A 27,601-nucleotide genomic window follows, 5' to 3' on the forward strand; every position below is an offset into this window, starting at 1 on the left:
CCACAATTTCCCGAGCTGCTCCAGTTGAGCTAACGATGATCTCATCCCCGTGGCAATTCGTAGTATGGGGAATCCACCTAATAGGGACCCTACCTATGGGAAAGGGAGGAGTTTGTTACGCGGTGGTGGCGATCGACTATTTCACGAAGTGGGTAGAACCCGAACCTCTAGAAACTGTCACTTCAAATAGAATCCTATACTTCTTGGTGAAGAATATTATATGCCGATTTGGGCTTCCTAAAAAGATCGTGTCAGACAATGGGACACAATTCGACAGTGATCTCCTCACAGACTTCTGTGAAAAATACGGCATTATTAAGAGTTTCTCCTCAGTAGCATATCCGCAGGCCAATAGATAGGTTGCGGCTGTGAACAAAACCCTAAAGGCGAGCCTGAAGAAAAGGTTAGACGAGGCCAAAGGATTATGGTCCGAACTGCTCCCGCAAGTATCTTGGGCGTACCGAACTTCTCACAGAACCTCCACGGGACATACTCCTTTTTCCTTAACTTTAGGAAGCGAGGTCGTCCTTCCAATCGAAGCCATGGTAGCCACTCACAGGCAAAGGACATTCAACCAAGAGTAGGATGAGAGACTACTTAATGCATCCCTCGATCTGATTGAAGAAAAATGAGAAGAGTCGCAGTTACAGCTTGCCCATTATCAACAAAAAATCACTCGCTATTTTAATTCTAAAGTTAAGACGTGTAGATTTGGATTGGGCGACCTGGTTCTCCGAAGGGTATTTCTATTAAATAAAGATCCCAAGGATGGTGTTTTAGGCCCGAATTGGGAGGGAGCATATTAGGTCGTTTAGTTTTTGTGAGAGGGAACTTTCAAGATAGCTCGGCTGAATGGGGAAGTAGTCCCATGACCTGGAACGCCCTACATTTGAAAAAATATTATCAGTAGCACCACCATCAATGTAAGGCTTACTTATAAAAGCCATTCTTATTAAATAATAGGTGCATTATTAAATAATCTTTAAGATAGTATGAGTTTGTGTTCTAGTTTTGTAAAAGCAACCAAGAAAGTTTCTACATTTTGGTTACTTGGGGGGCATATAACCCAAGATTGGAAAAATTAAGCTTGCTTGGTAAGTTTAAATCATTAAAATCCCTAGATACAACCAGGTCCAAAACTTAGAGGCCTGGAAAAATTGATTATTCGATAACTTTTTAAGAAGCTCGAGTTTTCAATGAACCTAGTGCGAACTAAGTTGAAATCATTTAAAATCCCAGACGTAACCAGGTCTGAAATTTAGAAGCTTGGAAATATTGATTATTCAATGGATTTTTTAAAGTTTGAATTTTCAACAAACCTAGCACGAACTAAATTTAAAATAATTTAAAACCCTGGACGTAACCAGGTCCGAAACTTGGAAATTTGGGGAAATTATTTAATATCAAGGGCTTGTTAAAGCTCGAGTTATCAATATACCTAACACAAACTAAGTTTAAGTCATTTAAAACCAAGGACGCAACCACGTCCAAAACTTGGAAAATTGGGAAAATTATTTAATATCAAGGGCATGTTAAAGCTCATGTTATCAATAAAGCTAGCACGAACTAAGTTTAAGTAAAATAAAAAACCCCGAATATAATCAGGTTCAAGGCCTGATTCTTAACGGGTATGATACAAATCAACACACAAAACTTGAATATAGCCATGCTCGATAAATTCTATCCCGATCTAAAAATCGATTCCTAAAATCTCGAATGTACAAGTCTAAGGATTCATAAACATGAGAGATATTAAAGGAGAGTTAAATGGATCAAAAAGTTAGAAATAAAGCAGGCAAATTATTTCGAGGAGAAAAATTTCGAACTGAGCCCGAAGGCAATTGTTTAGTAAAAAAAATAACTGTTAAACAATTACAGACAAATACGAAAGAGTTATCATTGAGCTCCACCAGTTCGCCCAGCCGAGGTGACCTCCTCGCCATCTCCCTCAACTGCTCTGGAAGCCTCTCCAGTCTCTGACGTTTCTTACAAGATCTGAGCCTTGAATCTTGCAAGGTACGGATCCCTAAGCTCGACCCCCATGAAAGAGAAGTTCCTATCCAGGTTGAAGGCTCAGCACTGGTATAACATCTCTTCCATGGAAGACGATGAGGCTGCTTTTTCTTCTTTGACTGCGGCCTCGGCCTTGAGCATATTTTCTTTGGCTTCATAAATCTTGGCCTGAAGTTGCATAGTTTGAACCTGAAGGGTAGACAATGCAGTATTTGTAGCCTGCTCGCTTTCCTTGGACGAGGTGAGAGCAGCCTTGGCATCATGCTCACTCTTTTGAGCAGCCGCCAAGGCAGCTTTAGGGCATGCTCGCCTTCTTGAGCGACAATCAGGGCAGTATTGGCAGCATTCAGACCGACCTAGAGCTCATTGCTTCTAGCCCTAGCACGCGCTATGCTGCGATACTGGGCCAAGACAGACTGCAAAATAACAGAACAAGTCAGAGATATACCCTTGATCACAATAAGAAGGAATTTTTCACCAATGGAAGACAACTTATAGTGAGGTTCATCCCCATAGTTGATTCCATGATATTATCTGGGCTGCGCTCCTCAATGGTCCTCAGATCCCTCAAGTTGGCCTTATAAGCGTGCCCCACCATATGGCGCGTAGTCTGATAAATGATACCCCAAAAAGCTTTAGGGATATTTTCCAGATCTTGGGGATCTACTAGTATTCGAATGGTGGGGGCTGGGACGGTGGGGGCTGGAGGCTCAGCTTGTATTTCTTAGGCTTGAGGAGGCGCAAATCAAGGTGGAGGAGGAAGAGGGGGAACCCTAGCGGTAATAAAACTCACCATAACTGATTCTCGAGTTGAGCTCGAGTCTTTCCCCTTGGCAGGGGATCTTGAGGCATTGCCCGCTGCAGGGGGTTTTCTTCAAGGTCCTAAACCTCTTAACGGTGGGGCCCAAGCCGGCTTTCTTAGTCTAGAAAGCAGTTCGTAGGTTAGGAGTTCTGGATTGTTCCATCTCTTCGCCTGAAAAGAACAAAAAGGAATTAGTTCACAAATAAGGTTGTCAGAAATATACATAATGAACGAAAATAAACAAAGATCCTACCCTCCGGGCTGAGGGAGGAGTCTATAATCACGACCTCTGGCCTTGGAACTAATTGAGGAGAGGGAGAGTCTATGGTTAGTATTTCTGGGATCGTATGGGGTTCAAGCTCAGGTCCTTCCTCAGGGCTGGATTCATCTACGTACTGTCTAAATCCAAGGGCAAATGCACCCTGGAGCGGAGAAGACCAGGTCCTATGCTTGGTTCCATACTCCTCGTAAATGGCGGATCTAAAGTTTAAAGTGTTTTCAACAACAACTATGCCCTTAAGTTAACTATGGTCATGACGTACCACTAGGTGGTCTACGCATTGGAGCAGGGCTATATTGCAATCTGGGTTATGAGGATGATAATGGATGAGCTGATTTGGGTTAAACTGAACTAACCAAAAATCAGCAACAACCCTATCTAATTCCCTATAGGGGTATGGGTTACCTTGGCCGGAGGGGCCGCTTGCTACCCCTGATGCAACTTATTTTAAATCAGGTTCCCGGATAGCCTTGGGAGCCCGCCTTTTTCTCACAAGAGGCACCTCGTCCTCTTCTTCCTCCTCGCCCTCAGTGGCTGGTAAGGCCTCCTCTTGAGTGAAGGGAAGCTCACGGATCACCGGATGGGTAGCCTAGGACCTTAAGGCTAACGTTTGACCTTCGCTGATCAACTTGCACACCAGCATCATGGCATCATTCATGACCTGGAGGTAGTCCTTCTCACTGGGTTAAAGCCCAGAAAACTTCTCGTATTGACCCCCAAGGGTCACAAACTTTCCTGTCCTCACAAATATGGTTGCACGAGAAAAAAATTCAATTAAGACATGTACAAAAGAAATATCTTGAAATGAATAAAATGTCATGAGCTGAAATCACAAAAGTAAGGAGCTTACGGGGGTCAATTGAAGTACCGATGTTCACAATTACGGAATCTATTCAACATAAACAACAAGTCTTTGTAGTCGTTGGAATGGCTCAGAAGCTGGATGATGGGGGCAGAGTTGGGAAACCTTGTGAGATAATAGAACCCGTCACCTCGCCCTTTCTCCTCTGGGCTAGCTTTCAGGCAGAAAAAGTATAGTATATATGTCGGGATGGGGACCTCCCACTCATGCTTCAAAAATAAATATTTCAGCCCTGCCAAAAGTCTAAGAATTTTGGAGAAGATGAAGTGGAGTCAACTTCACATAATTTAAAAAGTCCACGAAGTATTGGTCCAGGGGAAGAAAGGCCCCAGCCATCAGATGCTCATCACTCCAAGCCATGAAGTCGTCTTGGAGAGGGGAGCAGCTCCGTTCCCCTTTGAACGCATGTCGAGCCAGGAGAGTTCCAGTCCCGACCTCTATGTTATGGCTCAACATGATTTTGTTCACCCTCCCCTGGGTCATGATCTTTGATACGATATGTTCAGCCTCGAATCAGGCATTTGGGTCAACCACTAGCTCCTTCTCCACCACCGGACCAAAGTGTGGGATAGGAGACTCTGGGGCGATCTGCTTCCCATTGTACTTCTGCTGAGCGGTCGAGCTTGATGTATTCTTCTTTGAGGCGGTTTTCTTTTGAGGAGCCATCAAATCACCTAACGAGCAGAATGACCTAGTTAGTAGGCGATCTAAGAGGATTTATGGTCTATGAAGCGAGGATACAAAGGAGGGGATTGTTTACTTTTGTTATTCTAGCTGAGGTTAGCCTCCGCCCCATCACGCGATGCCATGAGATACCTTAAGTTATGTGCCTTGGTTTCTTAACAGACCCCTGATATTTAGGGATCCGTGTGTGAGACTGCCAGACCACTACTTACCTTGGGAGGCAGTTTAGTACAAAACCACCCAAGAAACGTAACCTCTAAGCTATCTGTTTTGAAATCTAAAAACCCTTCGTTTCCTTTATCCCGAATGGGTATTCTTTAAATTAATTCACCATTAAAATTACCAAGATTTACCTAGAAATTTCCCAGTTTTATGAATGTCTTATTTCTAGAGCTATTTTTGGACTCACCCGTTGAACCTAAGTTGAAACCTATTCCCTAAAAACATTTAGAAACAGTCTAACAGTGACTATAGTGAATATTGCGGATGAACATGGTGAAGAACAAAAGTCCATTAAAAAATAAATATTTTAAAACCAAAGAATGAGATACTTACAATGTGTTCTTCGACGGAGATATGTAGACTTTGCGAAGGGAAGTTCCTAGAAAACTTCTGAATGATTGGGTACAACAAATAATTTTTGGGGATTTCTAGAAAAGAAGAGAGGTTCGGATGTGCAGAAGAGGAAATTTTTTAAATGAAAGGTGATGAAGGCTGAAACTTGGGCATCCCTTTTATACATAAATCGTGTAGATTGATCTGGGTCATCCAATTGGGTTAGTTCAAGATCCAAGGGCCAAGGTTAAATAGACACAACAGTGGCCAAGGTTAAATAGTTCAAGATCCAAGGGCCAAGGTTAAATCGTGTAGATTGATCTGGGCCATCCAATTGGGTTAGTTCAAGACAATTATTGTAGTCCTCAAAACCCGAAGAGACGCCAATTGTAGTAAGCCGCGTGTCCAGTACTTGAGTAGTGGGCAGGCGTGGTTTTGTGTAACAGAAGTCTAAAAGCCCCTACTGTGTAGGTCAAAAAGTGATGACATCCTACATGAGCAGGAGCTTGGGGGGAAAATGTTGTACCCTAATTTTAGCCCGAGTTTATTCACTCAGTTCGGGTACAGCTGGAAAATAAATATACGGAAAAAGAACCAAGATATCTATTTATTATCCACGTAGGTAGCTCGACTTGCACACTGGTCATATGAGCTAGGGATGCGAAGGTTGTGAAGCGCAAGCTGATAATATTCAAATGGTTGTTGAAGTACGAGCTTGGAGGAGATATTCAGCTCGTGGTAATTCGAATAAATTGCACATCCGCGGATCCCCAGACACTTGGGTTGTTTTATACGTTTATTTATGACCAGGCTGTCATATTTAATGTCCCAGATATTAGGAGAACATTTACTTTATGATCAAATCATATCCCATTATAAATGGGAAATATATGTATTAAATGTAATAAATATGTATATGCGTGATTGACTCACACAGTTACCCAAACCTGTCTATGGAATTCCCTTTTAAAAACTGGGAATGTAGGATAGGGAAAGGGACCATTATTCTGTAATGCTGAAACTCTGCCAAAATAGAGAGAGATACCGCAATAATATAGGCTTGTGGACTAGGTGGATTTTAACCACTGAACAACGTAAAAGAATTGTGTTCTTGTGAATTCATTTGATTGTTCATTAAGGTTTATTACGAAACACAAATCTTCCTTATTATTTCTTAATTCATTGTTGGCGAAAAACTGTGTCAACGATACTTATAAACCGAAGTGGAAAAATCACAATACGGAGGCGCTCCCTCAATATGAAGACCTTCCACTTCGGTTTATATGTATAAACCGAAGCACAAAGCCTATTTTTTACTTTGGTTTATACATATAAACCGAAGTAGAAAGTCTACTTTCTACACCGGTTTTTCCCCACTTTTAACTTCACCTCGAACCACTACGGTTGTAATTTTATGTGAAAACCGAAGTCTTTTTACCTTAAAAACCGAAGTAATAGCCCAATTTCTTTGTAGTTGAGGGGGACTTTTTCAACCTAAAACTGCCATTGATGAAGCCTTTAATAAAGGATAGATCTAGAAGGTCTAAAACCTTCCCTCATCTGTTAGGATCACTTTTTACTCAGTCAAAGCGGTTTCAATAAATTCAAATGTGGTGAAAGTGTGCATAAACGTGTTTAAAATATCAATGTATGCTGATATATAACTTATGTTGATACAGATAACACATTGACTTTGCATGAACAAAACCACAGACCCTCGAGTTTATGGTGTAGGCGATATATCAGCTCCAGTAGCCATTTTTGAACTTTCGTGGAATCCGAAACTAGAAATAGCCTTCAACAACTTTGACTAGTTCTATAACATTTTTGACCGAGTTCTGGGCATCCGTTGAGCGAAAAATTTATTTTTAATCATTTATTTATTCATTGAAATGGGAGTTAATTTCACTCCTTGAAATCTGTATGTAACGCCCTAAACTTCAGGGATCGTTCGGTGTGCATTTTAAACAGTGCTAAACTTACTAATCGAGTCATTTGGACATAATAGTATAACTAAGTATGATTAGTGGTTTAGGATTAAAAATTTTGGTTAAGATATAATGTTTCACTAAAATGTTTACCATATACATTGGGATCCCAAAAATATAATTTAAAGGTTAATTACAAGAAAATATTTACAACTAGCCGACTTAAGCAGAAAAATAGGGTTTAACCCTAGTTCCTCTTTCAACCCTCAGTCGTGGCCGTCGAGCAGCCGCATATGTACACATCGTCACCTAAGCTCTCCAACTCAAGGATGGTCCAGCTTTCTTTTGCCTTTACCTACACCACATTGCACTCGTGAGCCAAAGCTCAGCAAGAAAACTTAATATGCTCATGAACAAGTAATAACATGTTACTAAGTCATAATAGGCATGCCTAGCAGTAATAACCCTACTCATCCATTCAAGAAGGTACAAATAAATTTTTGTGGAGTCCTGCGCTCTGAGTAGATGACTAATAAGTCTCTCGCTCTGAGGTAGATTACTAATAAGTCTCTCTGAAGTAAACGACTAATAAGTCTCTCTGAATAGTTGACTAATAAGTCACTCTCTAAATAGATGACTGATAAGTCTATCTCGGGCAGATAACTGATAAGTCTATCTTGGTCAAATGACTGATAAGTCTATCTCGATCAAATGATTGATAAGTCTATCTCCGTCAGATGAGTGATAAGTCTATCTCGGTCAGATGACTCATAAGTCCATCTCAATTGGATGACTGATAAGTCTATCTCAGTCAGATGACAGATAAGTCTGTCTCGGTCAGATGACTGATAAGTCTATCTCGATCAGATGACTGATAAGTCTATCTCGGTCAGATGACTGATAAGTCTATCTCAGTCAGATGACTAATAAGTCCATCTCGCTTAGATGACTGATAAGTCTATCTCGTTTAGATGACTGATAAGTCTATCTCGGTCAGATGACTAATAAGTCTATCTCAGTCAGATGACTGATAAGTCCATCTCGATTAGATGACTGATAAGTCCATCTCTATGTAGATAACTGATAAGTCTATCTCTAAGGTCACATACTCTCCTATCCATGTGACGTGTAGGTCACCTTAGCCTTTCTGGCTCTAGCTCTAAATAACTAGCCTTTAGACTAGACAAGCACTTTTAGTTTTCATCAAACTTAAGGTCGGTCAAGCATTTCATGCTTATGATGAAAATTCTTATGTCGATTAGGTCTAATCTTTTCAGCTTGCGTTAAACACGCTAATACCGTTCTTAACTCATAAGCCAATACCATACGACCAGTGCTCGTTACTACTGCCGAACTGGACTAGTAAGTCACAACTTCACAGTTAATACTGAAACCATTACCGATTCTAACTAATAAGTCAGTACCATTCACATATAGAAAATTTCCAAGCCCTTGATATGCATTCAGATATACAGATAGAGCATTCAATACGCTACATCAAAAACCATGCATGTCACATATGGGGTGTAGTTTTCTTACATCTAGTTCGAGCGAGAAATACCTTAAGAACTACCCTTGAGAACGATGAATCCTTTAATCCCTTAGTTGGCACCTAGTCATAACCAAATATAACCCACATTAATGAAAATCAACCATAAAAGCTTCTTGACCTAAACCTCATTCCCGAGACCCGGAATTGTACCCAAACGGTGAGTCGATTCGATCCCGAGCCTTAGGAATTGAAACCTCGAGCCAAAAACCCTCAAAAGTGCTCAAAATAGGAATCTGGAAAAGTAGGGTAGCGCTACAGCGCTACCCCCCTAGTGCCCCAGGGCTACAAGGAGGGCATAATGCCCCTGGCTAGCGCTGTAGCGCTACAACCAGGGTTTTCAACCTTGGTCTTTCCCTCCTTCGACTCGTCCATTTCCAACCTAAAAAACAAGCCTCCAAACCTCATTCAAACTCCCAAATGAACCCAAATACCATATACACAAGTCCTAGACATCATAACCCAAGCAGCCCTTGCAAAAAAACTCCCATCAATCCTCAGTATCAACCTTGAAAATTCAACTGAAATCCAAATGAAAACAAAGTATGAAACCAGAGTTTTAATGGCTAGAACCTTACCTCAAGCTTAGAGTCACACCATCTTCGATGGTAGAACATAACCCTAGATCATCAAAGCATGGTCCCCTATCTTGGTTCCTCAAAAAGAGCTTCAAAATTAAAAGAAAGAAGGAGAGAAGAAGATGAACAGGAGAAGAGAAAAAATGATGCTTTGTTTTGGAAGGTTTCTACAGCCTTCAATGGTTATATTTATCCTTAGGTGAAAAGAATAAATTGCCCCCAAGCTTAATTAAAACCCTAAACAGCCACCAAGGGCAAAATCATCCTTTCCTGTCTATCTCGTTAATCATAATTGACGCCCTCCAATTCCCGTTATTCCCAATATTCTCAAATAATAATAAGTCATATCCCATTATCCTTTAATTCCCGGTAATTTTCTAATCACCAAATTACCCCGACACTCACCTCGAGCCCCAAAATCTAACCCATTATGACCAAACTGCTAACATGCATTAAAAGATCGTCTCATGTCGAAAGGCTCAAACAAATCCACATTATAATGTTGCCTAATCAATTGTTCATCAACATGCATGAAAATACACATTTATGCCCTCAATGGTCCAAATTACCAAAATGCCCATATAATGAAAAGTGGACCCATATGTGTGCATTTATCATCATAAAACAATTTAATTCACATAAACATGCATATAATCATTCAATGGCATAATAAATCAATTATGGCCCTCCCGACCTCCTAATCAAGGTCCTAAACCTTATTAGGAAATTTGGGTCATTACACTATAAATAGGACCCTTCACTTAGCCATTCTCCTCATCATTCAAGCACATTTTAGGGCCTTCAAGCTGCAAAGTTTGTTCTAGAGAGAAATACTACGATTTTGGGGTTAAAGCTTTCAAATCTAAAGCTTTTCTAAACACTTGGGAAGTAAGCTTTTGTGTGATTTTGGTGTTTGAGGTATAAATCGAAGCTCTAAGCTATCTAAGGTACCGTTAATTTGTAGGTTTAGTCCATTTCCATTCTTCTTATTCTTTCCTTTTATTTCAAAACCTAACTTGTTGTAATGACTTTCGGTTAGGTGTTCAAACTTAAGGTTTTTGGTAAGTCTTTTTCCGATTGTTTAGATCTTTTCTTCATCTTCTTTTCTCTAGAGGACTTATGGTTTCTTTATGTTTGGTTTTAGGAGTTTCCAATCCCACTCTTGTCTCCAATATTCCAGTTTTTGGTAAGGAAAATAAGATAGTTTAGTTTATGATCTAGGCTATGTCTTTGTATGACCTAACATTTCAGGTACAATAAAGGGGTAAGTGTGTCTGGACCTAAGGTGTCCAATGATGTATGACAGACTTATGTCCAGTAGGCTCGGTTGCCAAACTTTATGACGAACCTAAGTTGATGTCCGTTGTATGACGCACTATTGTCCGGGGCTTAATTGCCACCACTGTATAAGCATTTATCTCTCTATTATATCTGACTTGTTATTATGACCTATAGTTATGATTATGTTCTATGACCTATAGTTATGATTATGACTTATGACTTATGATTCATGACTATGATTTTCACTTAGATGATGATTTATGATTATGACATAGGCTATGATATGACCTATGGTTTTGTGATGTGATATGATTAGTATAAATAAGTTTTTTTGTTATGACTCTTGTGTAATTTAGGATATGTTGATTAAATGATTATATGACTAACTCTTGTTTGTATTTTCTTTACTGGGCTTAGAAGCTCACCCCTTATGATGTTGTTGTGCGGAAAATTGATGATAGAAAGGCCGATGGCGAGTGGGACCTAGGAGCTTCGTGATGTACTCGTGGGGACCATATTGTTGAGGAAGATCAAGTGTCCAATTTATTTATTTTTATTAAAGAATGATTTATTTCAAAGTTGTATTTAAATGTTGCTCTTTTTTTTTTGTTAAAGACAATTATTTTATCTTTGTAAAACCATGGATCCATATATTTATTTTCAAGTATTTATTCAATAAAAGAGCAATATTTTTTATTATGACCCAATGCCGTGTTCTCGATAATTTATAAGAAATTAGGGCATTACAGGTGGTATCAGAGCCCACGACTATATTGGTCCTGAGCGTTCTTACAAAATACACACGACAACTACAAAGGACCTACTCATTACCAATGAAGTAAACACATTGTTTTCGAAATATGTTTGTAATGTCTTTCTTGTGTTATTTCAGAAATTAGCTCAATGGACTCAAGTGTGGTTAGAGAAGTTAAAGTTATAAGAAGAATACTAAACCCTTATCACTACAAGAAAAAATGATTTTAATAACACCAAAAATGTGTTATCAAAACCTACGATAACACTTTCTGATGTGTTAAGATAGACTATGTTATCGTAGGTCAAGGTACTTTACACAACACTTTATCAGTATTATACAGATGTGTTATTGTACTGTCAACGATAACACAATTTCTGTGTTATTTTAATATATAGATAAGTGTTGAATTATGTTATTTATAGTCGATACTATAATACTTTTTTTGTGTTATACAACACTTTAGTATAACACTTTTTTTGTGTTATACTACACTTTAGTATAACACATTTTTTGTGTTATACTACACTTTAGTATAACACATTATTTGTGTTATATAATGAAGTTTGCATAACATAATTCTTTGCATAAAAAGTGTTATTGTAATATATATTATAACTCAATTTTCGTATTATTGTTATATTTAGATATATTTAAATTCTCATTATATATTTTATTTATATTACACTAATTTATTCTATTATATTTTAATTTTTTTTATATAATTAAAATTAGCTTTCTAATATATACTAGCATCATCAAATGAACTTGATTTTCAAATAACAAAAAGTAAGAACATTCTACATTGAATTAACAATCCACAATTTAGTTTAAAACATTGAACAATGTCATCAACAACAAAATATTCTTTAAGTATTCAAGGAGTCTAAAAGTTACTACTTTCAACACAAAGAAATAAACAAAGTTACTACTTTCAAGGAGTCTTAAGTATCCTTTTATACTTTGCTTGTCATATCTGCAAAATAAACAAAGAAATATTTTATTGTTATTATCTAGCATCACAAATTACTTCTAGAAAAATGCTATGGAAATTATATCCAAGAAAGGACACCACATACAAAATAATAGATTCACAACTACACCAAAGCAAACAAAGAAACCAAACACTAAATTATAAGACATTAGTTATTTTTTGAGTATGAAAATGTACCTCTTGGAATAACTTTTTTAGAAGGCCATGCAACTGTGGAACCAACTGCTTCTTGTATTGTAAGCATCGCATGATTAGGACGAAATAAGTAAGACTCTGGTACAATAGTAACATCAACCCATACTCGCATAAATTCTGGTCCAAGAGGCTTTCCATGTATAGTTATATTTGGATCACTAGAATCCCAACGACCTTCAGCAACAATTGCATCTGCCCAGTCAAGCAAGTGCAAACTCTCTAGCTTTTTGCTCATATTCCACCGTTACTCTACAATTTTAGAGCATACGTCAATAATCAAGCACTAACACTTAAACTAATATCCAAAATAAACTATATGATTTTGGTTACTAACCTATTAAGATGGATCCAACTTTTATCCATCTCCAATGAATTTGTATTTGATGTTGTTCTCTTACTAAAATCTTGTTTTTTGTCTGGGTTTAACAACTGTTAGACAAGACAATCAGGGTCATGACAAGGTCATTCACACACATGCATTTAAGTAACCAAACAAAGGGACTTTTTGGAGATGTAGTTTTCCAATTATAATTTTCAAACTAATCCACTTATAACTTAGGACTTATAAAGTTTATACTTAGAGAAACATATGAGGACTTTTCTAAGTATTTAACTAAGAAAGCTACAAATTTATATTGGTAATGGTAAAATTTACTTTAGCACACCAAATGATTATTAAGATTAATTAGATATTAAAGGGGTAATATTTTAGTAACTCACTGTTTTATTTAAGAGAAAATTTAAAAAAGGTCCAATACCCTAACTTTTAGAGTGCCTATATTTTCAAAAGTAGGTGTGATTTTTTCATTAAAGCTTCAGCACATGTAGACATTTTACTTTTTTAAGGAAAAGGGTTTTAGTATATGTATAGTTTGTCTTTTAATTTGAGCAATATTATCTCAATCAGATAATTATCACCTCTTAACAGAATTATAATGTTTTTTTACTGTCTATGGTTTGTTATAGTTGATATTCTTATTCATTGCTCACTTTGTTTTGACAGACTATATTATGTATATCTAAGTATGTTTGCGAAATTATAAGCCTACATTATTTGTATCAATGAGAGTATTTTTTGTAAATTCTTACTTATTTACACACATAATTTCCACAACATGAAAGAAGTGATTTTAAGCATTCTATAATGTAAGAGTTTGTACTTTATAAATTAACCTAAAATAACTTAAATAAGTAATCTGGTTTAATGGATTTAGTGTTAAGCTTTAAAAAATTAATAGAGATAATTTACCAGTTATGAGTCATTGATGTATTAGTTGTAGGATTAACAGCATTCTTAAAATAATTACACATGATAAATTATAAATTGAACTCAGCCCAATTTTTTCTTTTGCAAAATGGTATTAATGTGTATGGTTTATTATGGTTAATATGGCTCACTTTGTTTTGACAGGCTTTATGTATACTGAGACTCTAAGAGTGGAACGATTTGTGCAAGATCATTAGAATTGAACACTTTGAAGGAAGCTTGTTGAAATCAGTTACCAAATAAAAGGTCTTGTTACTTCTGTTTTCTTAACTTACTTTTGTTAAGTGTGCATAAAATGCTAGTTCAAGAGATTCTAGTGTTGTTTTTAATTTAAAAATCAGATTCTAAAATGGTAGCCACTAACTAATTGGGTTTGGATCAAAGACAAGATTTTAGCTTGGGTTGTGGCAATTAAATCTAATCTATACATATGGAAATAATGAAAACAATATGACTAAATGAAAATTTTAATCTATACATATAATGAAAAATCTAATCTATATATATAAAAGCTTACCTAACCATCTATCAATACCAAGTCAAAAAATTCAAACAACACACAATAAGTTTTCTTCCTTATATCACCGTAACACACAAACAAATTTTCCAGAACCTACTTCTCTAATACACACAAGTTTTCAACCTTCCGTTATCACCGCAACACACAATTTTAATCTCAGAACCTACTTCTCTATGGATGAATATTTAAGATATTCAAACTCCTCTAACATTTTAAAAATATTAATAATAAGAGTTAAAAGAACAAATTCCGTACCTCTTGCAAATTACCTTTGCAATGCTCCTTGCCAATTCGATCCCCAACCTAAAGAATATAATCAATACTTAAAAGATTAATACAAAATTAAAATTTGTCCATAGATATTAAACAAGCATGTATGATAAACTAACAAACTAAACAACATGGCAAGCAAGCTCAAACAACCAAAAATAAAAGTTGGAATATGACCAATCAGAATAAGGCTTAACTGTTCAGTGGATGGGTTTAAAGATGAAGACAGAAAATCACTACTTTCATATCACAACCATCTGATCAGATTATTTAGCCCCATGGAAGCAAGAATTGGAGTTTTATGATGAAAGATTTGGTTATCATAACAAAGATGTTCTCAGTCATTGAGAGAGTTACTGACTTGAAATGTGAGCAAAAAGGGAGATACAGAGAGAAAAGTAAGAGCAGAGACAATGAGATGGGGAACAGGACTAGGATGTGCAAGGTGGTGGCAAACCATGCAAAAAGTTAATGCAAACTAATCACAACTTCTGTCAGATTCTTTACTCCATGGATACAAGTTTAGGATGGAGAAATGAGAAACATACCTCCACCCTTGACTGCAGTGACAGTGAATCCAGCACTAGTGCTTCCTAAGCCAGTAGTGACAACAGATCTGTTACTTAACTTTGCAGCAAATTTCAAGAACTGAGATTTCCCGACACCTGAGAAAAGCCTTAAAAATTTTTACTACATATATACATATACATGTAACTTTTTCCGTATAATGCTTTAATGATTACATACAGATTCAAAAAAAGAATCTGAACTCATTAGCAGTTGTTCACCAATGATAGTAATATAAATATATATATATATTTGGGTATATTGAAATAATAAGATAACTCCCACCTATATAATGAGCAAAATAAAAGGACCAGAAACCCCAAGGGAAGGGTAAAGCAACAAACAATTAAATTGAGCTGCATTACTTAAGCCAAACAAGAATAAATTAACAAGGACTAGAGAAGAATTTTCAGCTTTGAAAAACTATTTTTATTGGAAAAATTAATAATGGTTGTGCAGTTTTCTATTTTTCAAGGAAAATTTCAATAATTCTAATTTTTTGTAGTTATAATTAGTGTAGCTAATGCATGTGTTACCCGAAAAGACTAGTTATAAAATGGCGTGCAATCCATATCTCAATTGTTATAAGGGAGAAAATACCTCTTATACTAATAACCTTTAGAATAACACCTAACAAACACATCAAGAGCACAAGAACATATCAAAAGCATCAATACCAATATTTAACATGGTTTGGAAAATATTGCATTTGTCCATGGATCCAACCAGCAAAGAAATGTCTTCTATTGAGAAAATAAAACCCTGAAGTTTTGAACTATTTAAGTCCAGTCCTGGAGCTTTCTTCTATACTTTCTTGCTCTCAAAATTTCTCTCTAAAATTTATATTTTCCCACCCTTAGACTATTTACATTAGTTACCCTATCTATTATTTGCATTAAAGGACCAGTCAATACAATACTAAGGATAACTTGTTTGTAATAACCCTAATTGTATTGTACAGGAAAATTCATATAGGTTACAGGCTTTAGACACTCATAAAATATCATGAATCAGTTAGACAAAATACAATGGTGTTCTTATTTTTCTAGATTTAAGTGATTGTTAATTTCCTATCAGAATTTTGAAGAAAAGAAAGCTTCTTCAACTGAAGCATAGCATAAATGCAGTAGTCTTGAATTGATAGAATTTTATTTAAGTAATGAACCCTATAAGTATGCAATGAGAATTGAAAAGGTACCTGGGTCTCCAACCAAAAGTAAATGAGACTCTCCTCATACCTTGGTTCCAGAAGCATCAACATGTTGCACACCTCCAATAAGTGTTAATGCAACTAAGTTGAAAAAAGAGAAGGTGCTGGTAGTGAATGTTTAACAGTCATTCAAAATCTTTAACTAAAGATAAACAAATCATGAATTTAAATGAGAAAGCTATGTACCTGCAAGCTTTACAGTGAAGAGTCCAAAAATTTGTGGACAAACACCTTGTAATATTGCATTTCTCCCTTAAAAATTTTCATTAAAAAAAATTGAAGTCATAACAGTCTTACATATAAGGGGGCCTAGTTTCCAATATTTTATTTTTTAATGAAGATCTCTAATTGATTGATGCTAAAGAATTGATAGAAGAACACTCATTTATAAAATGATATATATTAATCAACGATGCCTTACCTTTCAAAGGGGTATCCTTAAACTCGTTCCAAAATTGATTGAATTTCATAATGACATCATGAGGAATAGTAATATCCAATTTCAGCTCATTTGTTCTCCTAAATATGTGTATAAAAAGTATGTCAAGTGCATATAGTAACCAAAGCTTCACTCCAAAAAAAAGAAAGAAAGAAAGAGAAAAATTTCTAACCAATTTTGATACTTAGATAAGTTGAAATACAAAACTGTTTTCTACTTTATGGTTTTTTCCAAAATCCTATTCGTATTATTTTAATATAGAAATATATTTGTAAGTTTGTAACAAGTTTTGAGCCTCTTTTCAGTATCGGTAGTTATTTCAATCTATCTGATACTACTTTAGCATCCCTTAAAAGAGTTGCCACCAAATCATTTTCTATCCCTTCGAAACATCAACTAGCTGCATAAGTGAAATCCCATGCATCATAAGAAAGATGGGATCAAGGTTCACCAAGGCTAAGCAGAGTTTATGAAATTAAAAGAACTACCTCTCTTTAGTACCATGTATGACTCCAATGGAACAACAACCATCTCAACAATGAAAAATGTTTCTTCTTTCAAACAGAGTTGTTACATTTACCTCACATGATTAGCAATCAACACAGGATCAAGGTCGCAACGAACATCTTTTAAGTCAGGCAACCACCTTGCAGTTAAGACCCTAGTGACTATAACGTCATCTGTAAAGCAACATATCATTACCACCATTATGAACACAATAGAATTAAAAAGGATAAATAATAAAGCAAAATCTGATGCAAAATTAAATAGGAAAATATCAAGCATATTTGAGAAACTTCACCTACAATATAAATATAATTAGTTGATAGATTCAATATAGGGAAACACTTACAATGTCAAACGTACTTTTGAGAACATCAAATTATACAGCATGTCTAATAAATTTTTATTGATTTATTGTAGAAACTGGTACTATAAATTTGGACTGCTCTTTATCCAGCTAATAAAAAGTTCTACCTTGGATTTGAATAAACAGAATTTCATACTCTTATATATCAAACTAGTAGACACAAATTACTTCTAAAATTAAATTTTACTTGAAGTTTAAATTGTATTATCACAAGTCCCTAAACTCATTAATCAACTATTATATTGTTCTTGGTCTAGCAGTTAGAAATCTTCCAATATTTGGGAAGGAAAGGTGGCGTGCTTTCCATCCACATTATTGTCATTTTCTAAAATCTGGATCAAACATAGTAAAAGAAAGTTGAAAGATCATTTATGATATGAATTAAAGTTCAGGAAGATATTAAGAGAGCTAAGGAGGTTCTACGATATCTCCTGAATAAGTTATACTTTAATTTGTATGAACAAATAACTGTAAAGCAAGAAAAAGTGTCCGAATAATTCATAGTGATGTTTCAAACAATGAAAATAGAAGTAATCTAAGATGAAGTTTCCCAAAAGGACACGAGAAACCAGTGATAATAGGAAGTAAATTCAAGAAAACTGAAAATCTGAAATCACAAGAATGTGGTACCTCCTGCTTTAACAACATCAACAAGATCATCTTTTAGAATGACGAGTATTGAACGAGGAATAGCCCCGACCCCTAATACATGTGTACTTTCTTGAATTTTGATTTCTTGATAATCATGGCATGTTATCGAACCTTCTAATTATTTGAATTTTGTGCCACCACAGAATTTCAATCTCTATTGTTCAAAGGACTAGAGCTATAATTAGACTCAAATAAGCTACTAGTACCAAAAGAGACATGTAGCACATAAGCAAAAAATACTATATTTCAAAATGTAAATTCTGAAACAAATGATCTTTGAAATTGAAGTTCAATCAAAATATTTGGATACTTTCATCTTTTTGCTTAGAAAGATCTTATAAGTAACAGTCACAGCATAGCAACATTAACTGGTTGAGCTAGTGCTGGAGAATATATATACCTGCATTGGGCAATAAGATGGCAACTGAATGGAGTTTCTAGTTTCTAACTTAGGATAAACTAGGAAGCTGCACAAAAACAAAGTAAAACACCTTCATATTTGGTTTAAATGCAAAATAAGTGAAGCTAGAAACTGACTTTACATTGTCACAAGCTAAACAATTACATCCTGCAGACCATTGGAATATTTTCAGACCAGATACAGCTATAAAAGTAGTCATCTCATTTTATGTTGACCAGGCAGTCAAAGACTTTAGGACGTAGTAGACCAATAACTAAATATCTAGAGGTATTGTAGTTAAGACAACAAATACATTGGTATGAATGAACAATCATGTCAATCCATTGTTATAATAATTGATCATCAACAACAAAACACCTACTAACCACCTGGGCCAATACTAACGATGGTAAAAACTCAAGACATAGTGGGATAAAGAGCAAACTCTATCCCTCTTATTCACTTATTCTTGAGTTGACTTTAATAGAAACCTATGTAGGATTGAATAATTGTAATAAGGAGAATATTAACTAATAAGGATTACAAAACTAATATCTTAAATTCATCAATATTTCTGCAGAAAGGGAATGCAGTAAGAATTTATTCGATTGTTTGGTTGGAATTTTCTATTAATTTTATAGTGGAATGGTTTCTCTAATAATTTGACAAGAAAAATCATTAATATTTGAGCCAATATAACTAGTTTAAGGCAGGGAGAAAAAAACAAAGGAAAGAAAAATAATCAAAAGAGAGGAGGAAAAAAAGTCAAATAGGTAGTGTTAAGACTGATTTCATATAAACAATTTGGGGAAAAAAACTATAAAAATGAAATGGTCACTCCATCCATTTTATTTAGGAATTACACCTCCATTAGTTGTAGGAATTTTCATTACAATAGAATAGTTGCGCCCATGCATTTAAGTAACCAAACAAAGGGACATTTTTTTTCTTTCCATTCCATCCAAACAAAACACCACCTTAGGGTAGACACTAAAAATTTAAAGGAAGTACGTAAGCTTTCTAACATGAAAATAATAATCTATGATACAAAAATGTGTAAGGCTTGCCCATTACTGATGGGGATAATGAATTGTATACCTTCCACTAGTCTAAACTATGTATAATGTAAGCACATAGAGCCAACAACAAGAGGTAATAAACTGCACTAAACCAAAGCAGCATCATTTTTACCTGCATAGGCTGCATTAAATATTTTAACTTACTTGAGGATAAAGATCACATGTTCCCAATTCCTTGACGGCCAAAGGCAATCGTTCTCCATCTGCGACCTGAGTAGTGGAATACAAGAATTAGTTCTAAAAAATGCTAAGTCAAATCAAACAAAAAGTTGATTTATTATTTTCATACAAAATAAATATACAAAGAACATGAGACTAGGCTCAGTTTCAGATAGAATTTTGAGCAAGTAGGATGATCAAACCTCTGTATTCCCAACACTTTTGATATTCACAATTTGAACTTCATTATGCTTCGCCCAAATTATTTTCCCCCCATTGTCCATGCTGGCAACTGATTCTTCTCGACCAATTTTAACCATGATGGCTCCCTCATCGTATCCAAATACAATCCTACCAAAGTAGAGAAACAAAAAGAGCACAGTTAAGAAGTCATAAATCAACTAAAGAAATAGGGATTAAAAAAAATCAACTAAAGAAAGAGTGATTAAAAAAAATCAACAAAAGAAAGAGAGATATAATCAGCATTCAGTTTCAGCATGATAACACATCAGATGATAAAGTTTATTTTAGCTTCCTTCACATGTTGGATTGTGAAATATATGGTAAAGTGTATCCCATAACACTACAAAAGAAAAGGCTCACATTAAACAACTTCATATAGAAGCTAGTCTGAATCAACCAACACAAGAAATGTATGTTAGGAGAAGAATTGCACCTCACGAAGATATAATAAATAAATAATTTAATTAGAGAGATTCACATTTTACAAAAATTTCAAGAAGAAAGAAGAGGGGGCTCGGACCCCTCTGCAAGACCGAGCCACCCACCCCCTTGGTCCCCTCTGCAAGATCGAACCACGCACCCCCTCCGCGAGACCGAGCCACCCACCCCCTCTGTGAGACCGAGCCACCCACGACCCTGAGCCCATCGTTTTCACAAGACCCACGAGCCCCTATCATTTGCGCGCGTTTGCCGATGATAGGGAAGGTCGGGCTCCATAAAGACAGGTGAGAGAGAAAGAGGGAAGGAGAGAGGTTTGGTGGGAGAAAGAGATCCGAGAGAGAGGAGATGTACCTCCTATATCGCCGGAAATGGGTCAAAGGGAAATGGGTATACCAGGAAAAATAAGACACGGGAGAGTATACCAGGAGGAGAAAGGTTGAAGAAAATGAGATTGGAAATGGGTAGAGGGGAAATGGGTACACGGGAAAGGGAGTTACTGTACACGGGAAAGATGGCGCTTTTTTATTTTAGTTGCCGCCGAAATTTTGATAATATACCATAACTTTTTTTAAATAGTATTATAATGATGTGTTATGGTAATGGGTGTTTGGTGTAGTGTATTGTGATAATGAGTTAGAGAGAATGTTTCTAAGAATCAACTTAAGATATGCTAGAAGAAGGATCTGATGTGGAGGATTAGACGTATATAAGAACACATCGTTGAATTTTGTATTATGCTATTTAGAAAAAAATTTGCAAATTTTTTAAAACATGTTATTTTCTTTTGTTATTATTTCATTGTTTAGTAAGTGTTGAGAATTTTGGATTCAATTGAAAGTGTAAAGTTTAAATTCCTCTCTTATGGGTTAGCCCATTTGTGAAGGCCCATTTTCTTTGCATTATTAGATTGGATCTAATTAAAATGAATAACAATTAATAAAACAAGGGTTTAAATTCCTGTCTTTTGGGTCCAAGTGGAAGTTAGGGGGCCTTAGTAGTGGGTACAATATACTGAACCTAATTGTTAAGGCCCATTTACCCGAGTTGGACTTAATTGTAATAGGGTAGTTTTTATAGATAGATTGACCTAATAGACAGTAGTACGGTAGGATAAGTTGTAACCTCTACTTGCTTTGTTTGTCTTATTTATTTTTTCAAAATTTTCTCTTTTGGGGAAAACAGAAAAGACACATGGAGCAAGCTCCAAGAAGATATGAAAGACTAAATGGTCAAGGAAGTGGCCAAGGCAGAGGCCGAGGAAGGGGAAGGGGGCGAGGAAGAGGAGTAGCTACCACCCCCACATATGAAGAATTTCTAGCAGCCCTAGGAGTGCCAGAGGCACCCAATGTAGTGGAAGAATCGACAAATGCTGCTAATCGAGAAAATTTGGAAAGAGAAAATACCCTTCTTGGGGCAGTGCTAAGGAGAAGGGAAGAAGAGTTCCAAATAATCTCAGGGCAACAACAACAAGTGGCCCAACAAGTCATTCCTCTAGCACAATTACTACAGTTGGAAGAACCTCACTATGAGGCAGTGTATGAACACTTTAGAAAGTAGTAACCGCCAAACATTAACGGTAGATCTGGCACAATAGAAGTAGAAGAATGGCTTCGATTAGTGGAGTCCATTTTAGAACATATGTGACTAGGAAACGAAGATCGAGTCTCTTACGCTTCGAGCTTGCTAAAGAAAGACGCTCGCATTTGGTGGGATATAGTGAAATAGACTAGAGACGTGAACGTTATGACATGGAATGAGTTTATCCAAGTGTTCAACAAAAAGTACTACAGTCTTGTGATTCTAGCCACAAGGGTGGACGAATTCATTGCGCTTACTCAAGGGAATTCGACTGTGATAGAGAATGCCAGGAATTTTGATAGGCTGGCTAAGTTCGTGGCAGACATGGTACCCACTGAGAACCTAAGAATTCAAAGATTCGTGAAGGGGCTAAAACCTATGATAGCCCATGACGTAAAGTTAATTCGGGGGATAACCACTTATGCGGAAACATTAGAGGTAGCCTTGCAAGCTGAGCAGGCAGAAGAAAGGATTTGGAAGGAAGGCGTAGCCAGAAGGGTCGCCAAAAAGAATAACAATGAACAGAACGACCACAAGCGAAAACATGACGGTGGTCAAAACCAAAAAGCCGACAAGAAGAATAAGACTATATCAGAAGGTAATGGGAATAAGAAGCCCTATGTGGAATATCCCCAGTCCCCTATTTGCAAGAGGAAGCATTCAGGAGAATGTTGATATAAGACGAAAGGTTGTTTCAATTGTGGAGAAGAAGGACACACCAAAAATGATTGCCCAAAGATGAAAGACCAAAAGAAAGATGACAAGCTTGTGCCAGCCAGAGTTTTTGCTCTTACTAGAGGTGGGGCAGAAACTAGTAATACAGTGGTAACAGGTTAGGTCACTATCTATGGTAAACTATGCTAAGTTTTATTCGATTCAGGAGCTATGCATTCTTTAGTCTCTACGAATATGATTGATAGCTTAGACAGACCATGCAAACTTATTAGAGATAAGTTTGTCATGGAGTTACCGTCGGGGGAAAGAATGATATCTAGTAGAGGGGTGCGTAGCATAGTAGTTAGAATCGAAGGAAGAAAGTTACCAGTAGATTTGATCGTATGATGTAATTTTATGCATGGATTGGTTAGCCAAACATGGGGCAATGATAAACTTTAAGGGTAAGACAGTCAACTTTCAAACAGAAGGTGGAGAACAATTCACCTTCAAAGGAGAAGTTTCCCAAACTCACATACCATTAGTCTCCGCTCTCAAAGCTAAATGGTTAATCAATAGTGGTTGTCAAGAGTTTGTAGCCAGTGTGGTGGACAAAACACAAGAGACGCAACTTGAACCAAAGGATGTACATATTGTATGTGAATTTCCCGAGGTGTTTCCAGAAGATCTACCAGGATTACCTCCGAATAGGGAAATCTAGTTTGAAATAGAATTGGCACCTGAGACGACACCAATCTTGAAGGCTCCCTGTAGAATGGCGCCTACCGAGTTAAAGTAATTAAAGATACAACAACAGGAGCTTCTAGACAAGGGTTTCATCTGACCGAGCTATATGCCTTGGGGAGCACCAGTGCTTTTTGTCAAGAATGAGGATGTGTATCGACTATCGAGAACTAAATAAAGTGACAATCAAGAAAAAAATACCCTTTTCCTCGAATAGACGATCTTTTTGATCAATTACAAGGATCTACGGTATTCTCGAAGATAGATTCGCGGTCAGGGTATCATCAGCTAAAAGTACGAGAAGAAGATATCCCAAAGACAACTTTTCGAACTAGATATGGACACTACAAATTTCTTGTAATGTATTTTGGATTAACGAACACACCTGCCATGTTCATGAATCTTATAAACCAAGTATTACTTGGATAAGTTTGTTGTGGTGTTTATAGATGTCATATTGATTTACTCAAGGGCAAAAGACGAGCATGAAGAGCACCTGCGACTGACATTGGGACGACTCAAAAGTCATCAATTATACGCTAAGTTTAAGAAATGCAAATTATGGCTAGAGAAGGTGGCATTTCTAGGACACATTGTGTCTAAAAATGGCGTAGAAGTAGACCCATCCAAGATCGAAGCAGTGAAGGATTGGCCCAAACCAAAGAGTGCCACGAAGGTGAGAAGCTTTTTGGGGTTGGCAGGATACTATAGACGATTTGTTGAAGGCTTCTCCAAAATAGATACACCCTTAACAAATTTGACATGGAAGCGACAGAAATTTGTATGGACGGAGAAGTGCGTAGAAAGCTTCCAAAAGTTAAAGGACAAGCTCATATCAGCCCCAGTTCTATGCATCCCAAATGATAAGGGCAAGTTTGTGGTGTATTGCGACGCGCCGAAGCAGGGACTTGGATGCGTTTTGATGCAAGGCGAAAAAGTGGTCACTTATACCTCGAGAGAGCTAAAGGAGTACGAACAACGGTACCCGACCCATGACTTAGAATTAGCAGCGCTGGTTTTCGCTCTAAATATTTGGAGGCACCACTACAATAATATTTAGTATATATTACATTAAAGAATAGCATATATTTAGCAGTGCTATTATTAAGTGGGAGATTAAAACACACGGATCTGAATAGTGGGGATTAAAATCCCACGGGTCTGATTTTGGCGCCATATGACTAAAAACTCAGGCGCCAAAATGAATTTCTGCCAAATTCCCTTTCTCTCAGCCATTCTCTAAGTTACCCTTTCTCTCAGCCTCCATCTCTCACTCACGAAGCCCTCTCTGCCCTCACGAAGACTCACCGCCCTCACCGCCCTCTCCGCCCTCACGAAGACTCACCGCCCTCACGAGGTCTCTCCGCCCTCAACTCATCTCTGCCTCACCGCCCTCACGAAGTCTCTTCGCCCTCAACTCATCTCTGCCTCACCGCCCTCACGAAATCTCTCCGCCCTCAACTCATCTCTGCTTCACGAAGACTCGCTCCAGAGTCGAGCTCTTTCTCCATCTCACGAAGTCACGCTCCAGAGTGGAGCTTCTCTGCCTCACGCCCACTATCTCAGGTTCGTTTCTCTCATCCCTGATAATATAAATGGTTGGCTGAATGTTGTAGATTGATATGATAAAAACCCATCTTTGATAGAAACTTGATTGATATGCAAGATAACTGTTGTGAAAGAACTTTCTAAGAGCTGTTGACAGAATAAGAGCTGAACTTTGAGGAAGATAACTGTTGTGAAAGAACACCACAGATCTTGAAAATATTGATAACCGTTGGCTGAATGTTGTAGATTGATATGTCACAGCTATTTTCCCAGAACACCACAGATCTTGAAAATACGGCTTTTAAGAAGTTAGTAAATTGAAAAGCTTGAAACATTATTAAGCATTAAATGTTTGTTAAATGCGTTAACTTTATGAAAAACTGATAGGACAAAGATTTTATGCTATACTAAATGTTTGTAGCTTGCAGCCATAATCATGGACAAAGAACAATCAAACAGCATAAACAAAGTTACCAGAACGAAAATAGAAATAGGACAATTCTTTGGAGGGTGGCAGTGTTGTTTTTTTTTTTTTTTGGTATTGATATTACATTATTGTTTCATCAATTTGTTTTTTATTTTCAAATATCAGCTAGTTAATTCTTGATTGAAAACTTATAAATGTTTTTTTTTTTGGTCATACATAAATTGTTGAACTACTAAGTTTAGCTAATGCAGGAGCTTCGTGTGTTTACTTATGTAAGACGATATAATATATCTGATTTTCCATGTTTCATCTTCTTGTTACTCATCATAAGTGACTGCTGGCCAACCATAAATTATTGATTGCAGGGACTTATGGAGGAAATCAATGTTGTCTTAAGTAGAAAGGAGGATGAAGAAGATTTAACTAATGAACTAACACGAATTGATATCATCAAATGTATACAGTCGGAAAAAGTTAGATTTCGAGGTGTTAAACTTTCTGGCCTTGATCTTTCAAAACTGGTAATTTTTCACAACCTTGTGCTTGCAACAACAGTTTTGGTTTTATAAGAAAAATAATGAAAGTCTTGCAGTAGAATTTCACATTTTGGTTAGCCAAGATATGGTTTCTAGAGCAATATTTCTTCATTGAAAGAAGGAAAGCTTCATTTAATAAAGACAATACTCTTGCTTACTTTGTTTTTGAAGTTTCACTTAATATGTTTCTGTGGAATTGTAGGATTTGTCTTATGTGGACTTCAGCCATGCTTGTCTTAGAGATGTATTCTTCTCACGTGCAAACCTACAGTGTGCCAAGTTCCAGGTAGGTATTGCTTTAAAGTAATGCATCTATTTACGATATAATAGTTTTTGAAACATTAATAATATTACATTATTGCTGTGTACTAATTCAGTACGCAAGATATTGCTAGAAATGAATTAGAAGTTTTTTTAGGATGTTGAAGCTACCAGGGAAACTCTTTGGGTTAAGTTTGAATTTTGGGTAGCAAAATCGGTGTATAATGTTAAACGTTTAAGGTAGTATTGTTCTCTGGTTTTGCCAGAGATTGGAATTGTGTTTTGTAATTTGTTAATTTACAATCCCCAAGTGTTTTGCATATTGTGCTTATTCATACCACATTTTCCTTGTATTAATTTTACAATAAATACAAGTTTGTTTCTTTTGAAAAATAAATAAATAATAAAGGATTAAAGCTTGTTTATGTCTGTCTTGAAAACAGATTATTAATTTCCATGACCACTTGAAATTTTTATTCTGATCTTCTTTTTTTGTTTTGCTTTTTGGGCTGGTATCTAATTTTGCCTTAGAATGTGGATGCTGAGGGTGCGATCTTTCATAATGCAATTTTGCAAGAGTAAAAAAGTTAAAGAGCTACTCTCTTTTAGTTCCTTATTCTCATATCTATTTTACTCAAGAAAAAAAAAACCAAAAAAAATTAAATGGTCTTATTTTCTTTTGAAAAGATGTGAATTTACAGGGGCCAATCTGCGCGGAGCTTTATTAGCTGGTGCTAATCTTAAGAGTGCAAACCTACAAGGAAAACTCTCTACACTCTGATAATCATTAAGTAACTGTCATTAGACACATCATCTTGATCTTAAACAAAGTTTCGTTTCTTATCAAAAACCAAAAATGTCATATATACAATTTGGCTCCACTCATGTATTTTCCTGTTGCATCATCTTGTATTTCTTGGTAATTGCATGTCTTTTTAATGTAAACTCTACTTTCATATAGATCCACCCTTTTTTCTTACTGTGATAAGAATAATCTTGAAAATCCCTTACCTTGTTACCATTTTATTTGGTTTTATTTGTTATGGTGTCATGGGGATATAAATACTCTATACTACTTACCGTAAGGGAGATTGGATATATTAAATTTGACAAACTCTTCAGTGTTTTCTCTCATTTTTGGGGTTTCTCTCCTTTGGCCATGGATTTAGCTTGATTTTATCTTTTATTTCCAATTTCACTGCATCAATTTTCAACTATCAAATAGGATGGCGATGAAAGTGAAAACACCACAACATCAGAT

General features: G+C 36.3%; 2 protein-coding genes across 3 annotated transcripts; one reads left to right on the forward strand and one right to left on the reverse strand.

The window, feature by feature from the left end:
* Nucleotides 1-12,431: 12,431 nt before the first annotated feature.
* On the reverse strand, nt 12,432-18,412 carry LOC133814539 (probable DNA helicase MCM9). 2 transcript variants are annotated; one of them, XM_062247486.1, is made up of 8 exons: nt 18,250-18,412; nt 17,329-17,428; nt 16,731-16,828; nt 16,496-16,561; nt 16,338-16,390; nt 14,518-14,565; nt 12,810-12,904; nt 12,432-12,724 (listed from the first exon to the last, which is right to left on the reverse strand). In XM_062247486.1, exons 3-8 carry the CDS (start codon nt 16,777-16,779, stop codon nt 12,676-12,678), a joined length of 360 nt encoding a protein of 119 aa, XP_062103470.1. In that variant the 5' UTR covers nt 16,780-16,828; nt 17,329-17,428; nt 18,250-18,412; the 3' UTR covers nt 12,432-12,675. The 2 variants fall into 2 exon arrangements, with proteins under 2 accessions (XP_062103470.1, XP_062103474.1); XM_062247490.1 differs by lacking the exon at nt 12,810-12,904.
* Nucleotides 18,413-25,857: 7,445 nt separating this feature from the next.
* LOC133814556 (FH protein interacting protein FIP2-like) lies at nt 25,858-27,214 on the forward strand. The gene is made up of 4 exons (XM_062247502.1): nt 25,858-26,064; nt 26,282-26,365; nt 26,872-26,918; nt 27,028-27,214. The coding sequence occupies exons 1-4, from the start codon at nt 25,915-25,917 to the stop codon at nt 27,119-27,121; spliced, it is 375 nt and encodes a 124-aa protein (XP_062103486.1). The 5' UTR covers nt 25,858-25,914; the 3' UTR covers nt 27,122-27,214.
* Nucleotides 27,215-27,601: the final 387 nt, after the last annotated feature.

Source organism: Humulus lupulus, chromosome 1 (genome assembly GCF_963169125.1).
Source record: "Humulus lupulus chromosome 1, drHumLupu1.1, whole genome shotgun sequence".
Lineage (NCBI taxonomy): Eukaryota > Viridiplantae > Streptophyta > Magnoliopsida > Rosales > Cannabaceae > Humulus > Humulus lupulus.

Excerpts from the sequence above, each read along its gene's own strand:
- LOC133814539 (XM_062247486.1), bottom strand. The coding sequence starts at position 16,779 with ATGAAATTCAATCAATTTTGGAACGAGTTTAAGGATACCCCTTTGAAA. Across the intron at positions 16,391-16,495 it reads CTTCACTGTAAAGCTTGCAG|TTGCATTAACACTTATTGGA; the intron begins GTACATAGCTTT and ends TTTTCAACTTAG. Across the intron at positions 12,725-12,809 it reads AGTTGGATCCATCTTAATAG|AGTAACGGTGGAATATGAGC; the intron begins GTTAGTAACCAA and ends CTAAAATTGTAG.
- LOC133814556 (XM_062247502.1), top strand. The coding sequence starts at position 25,915 with ATGGAGGAAATCAATGTTGTCTTAAGTAGAAAGGAGGATGAAGAAGAT. Across the intron at positions 26,366-26,871 it reads TACAGTGTGCCAAGTTCCAG|AATGTGGATGCTGAGGGTGC; the intron begins GTAGGTATTGCT and ends ATTTTGCCTTAG. Across the intron at positions 26,919-27,027 it reads CATAATGCAATTTTGCAAGA|ATGTGAATTTACAGGGGCCA; the intron begins GTAAAAAAGTTA and ends TCTTTTGAAAAG.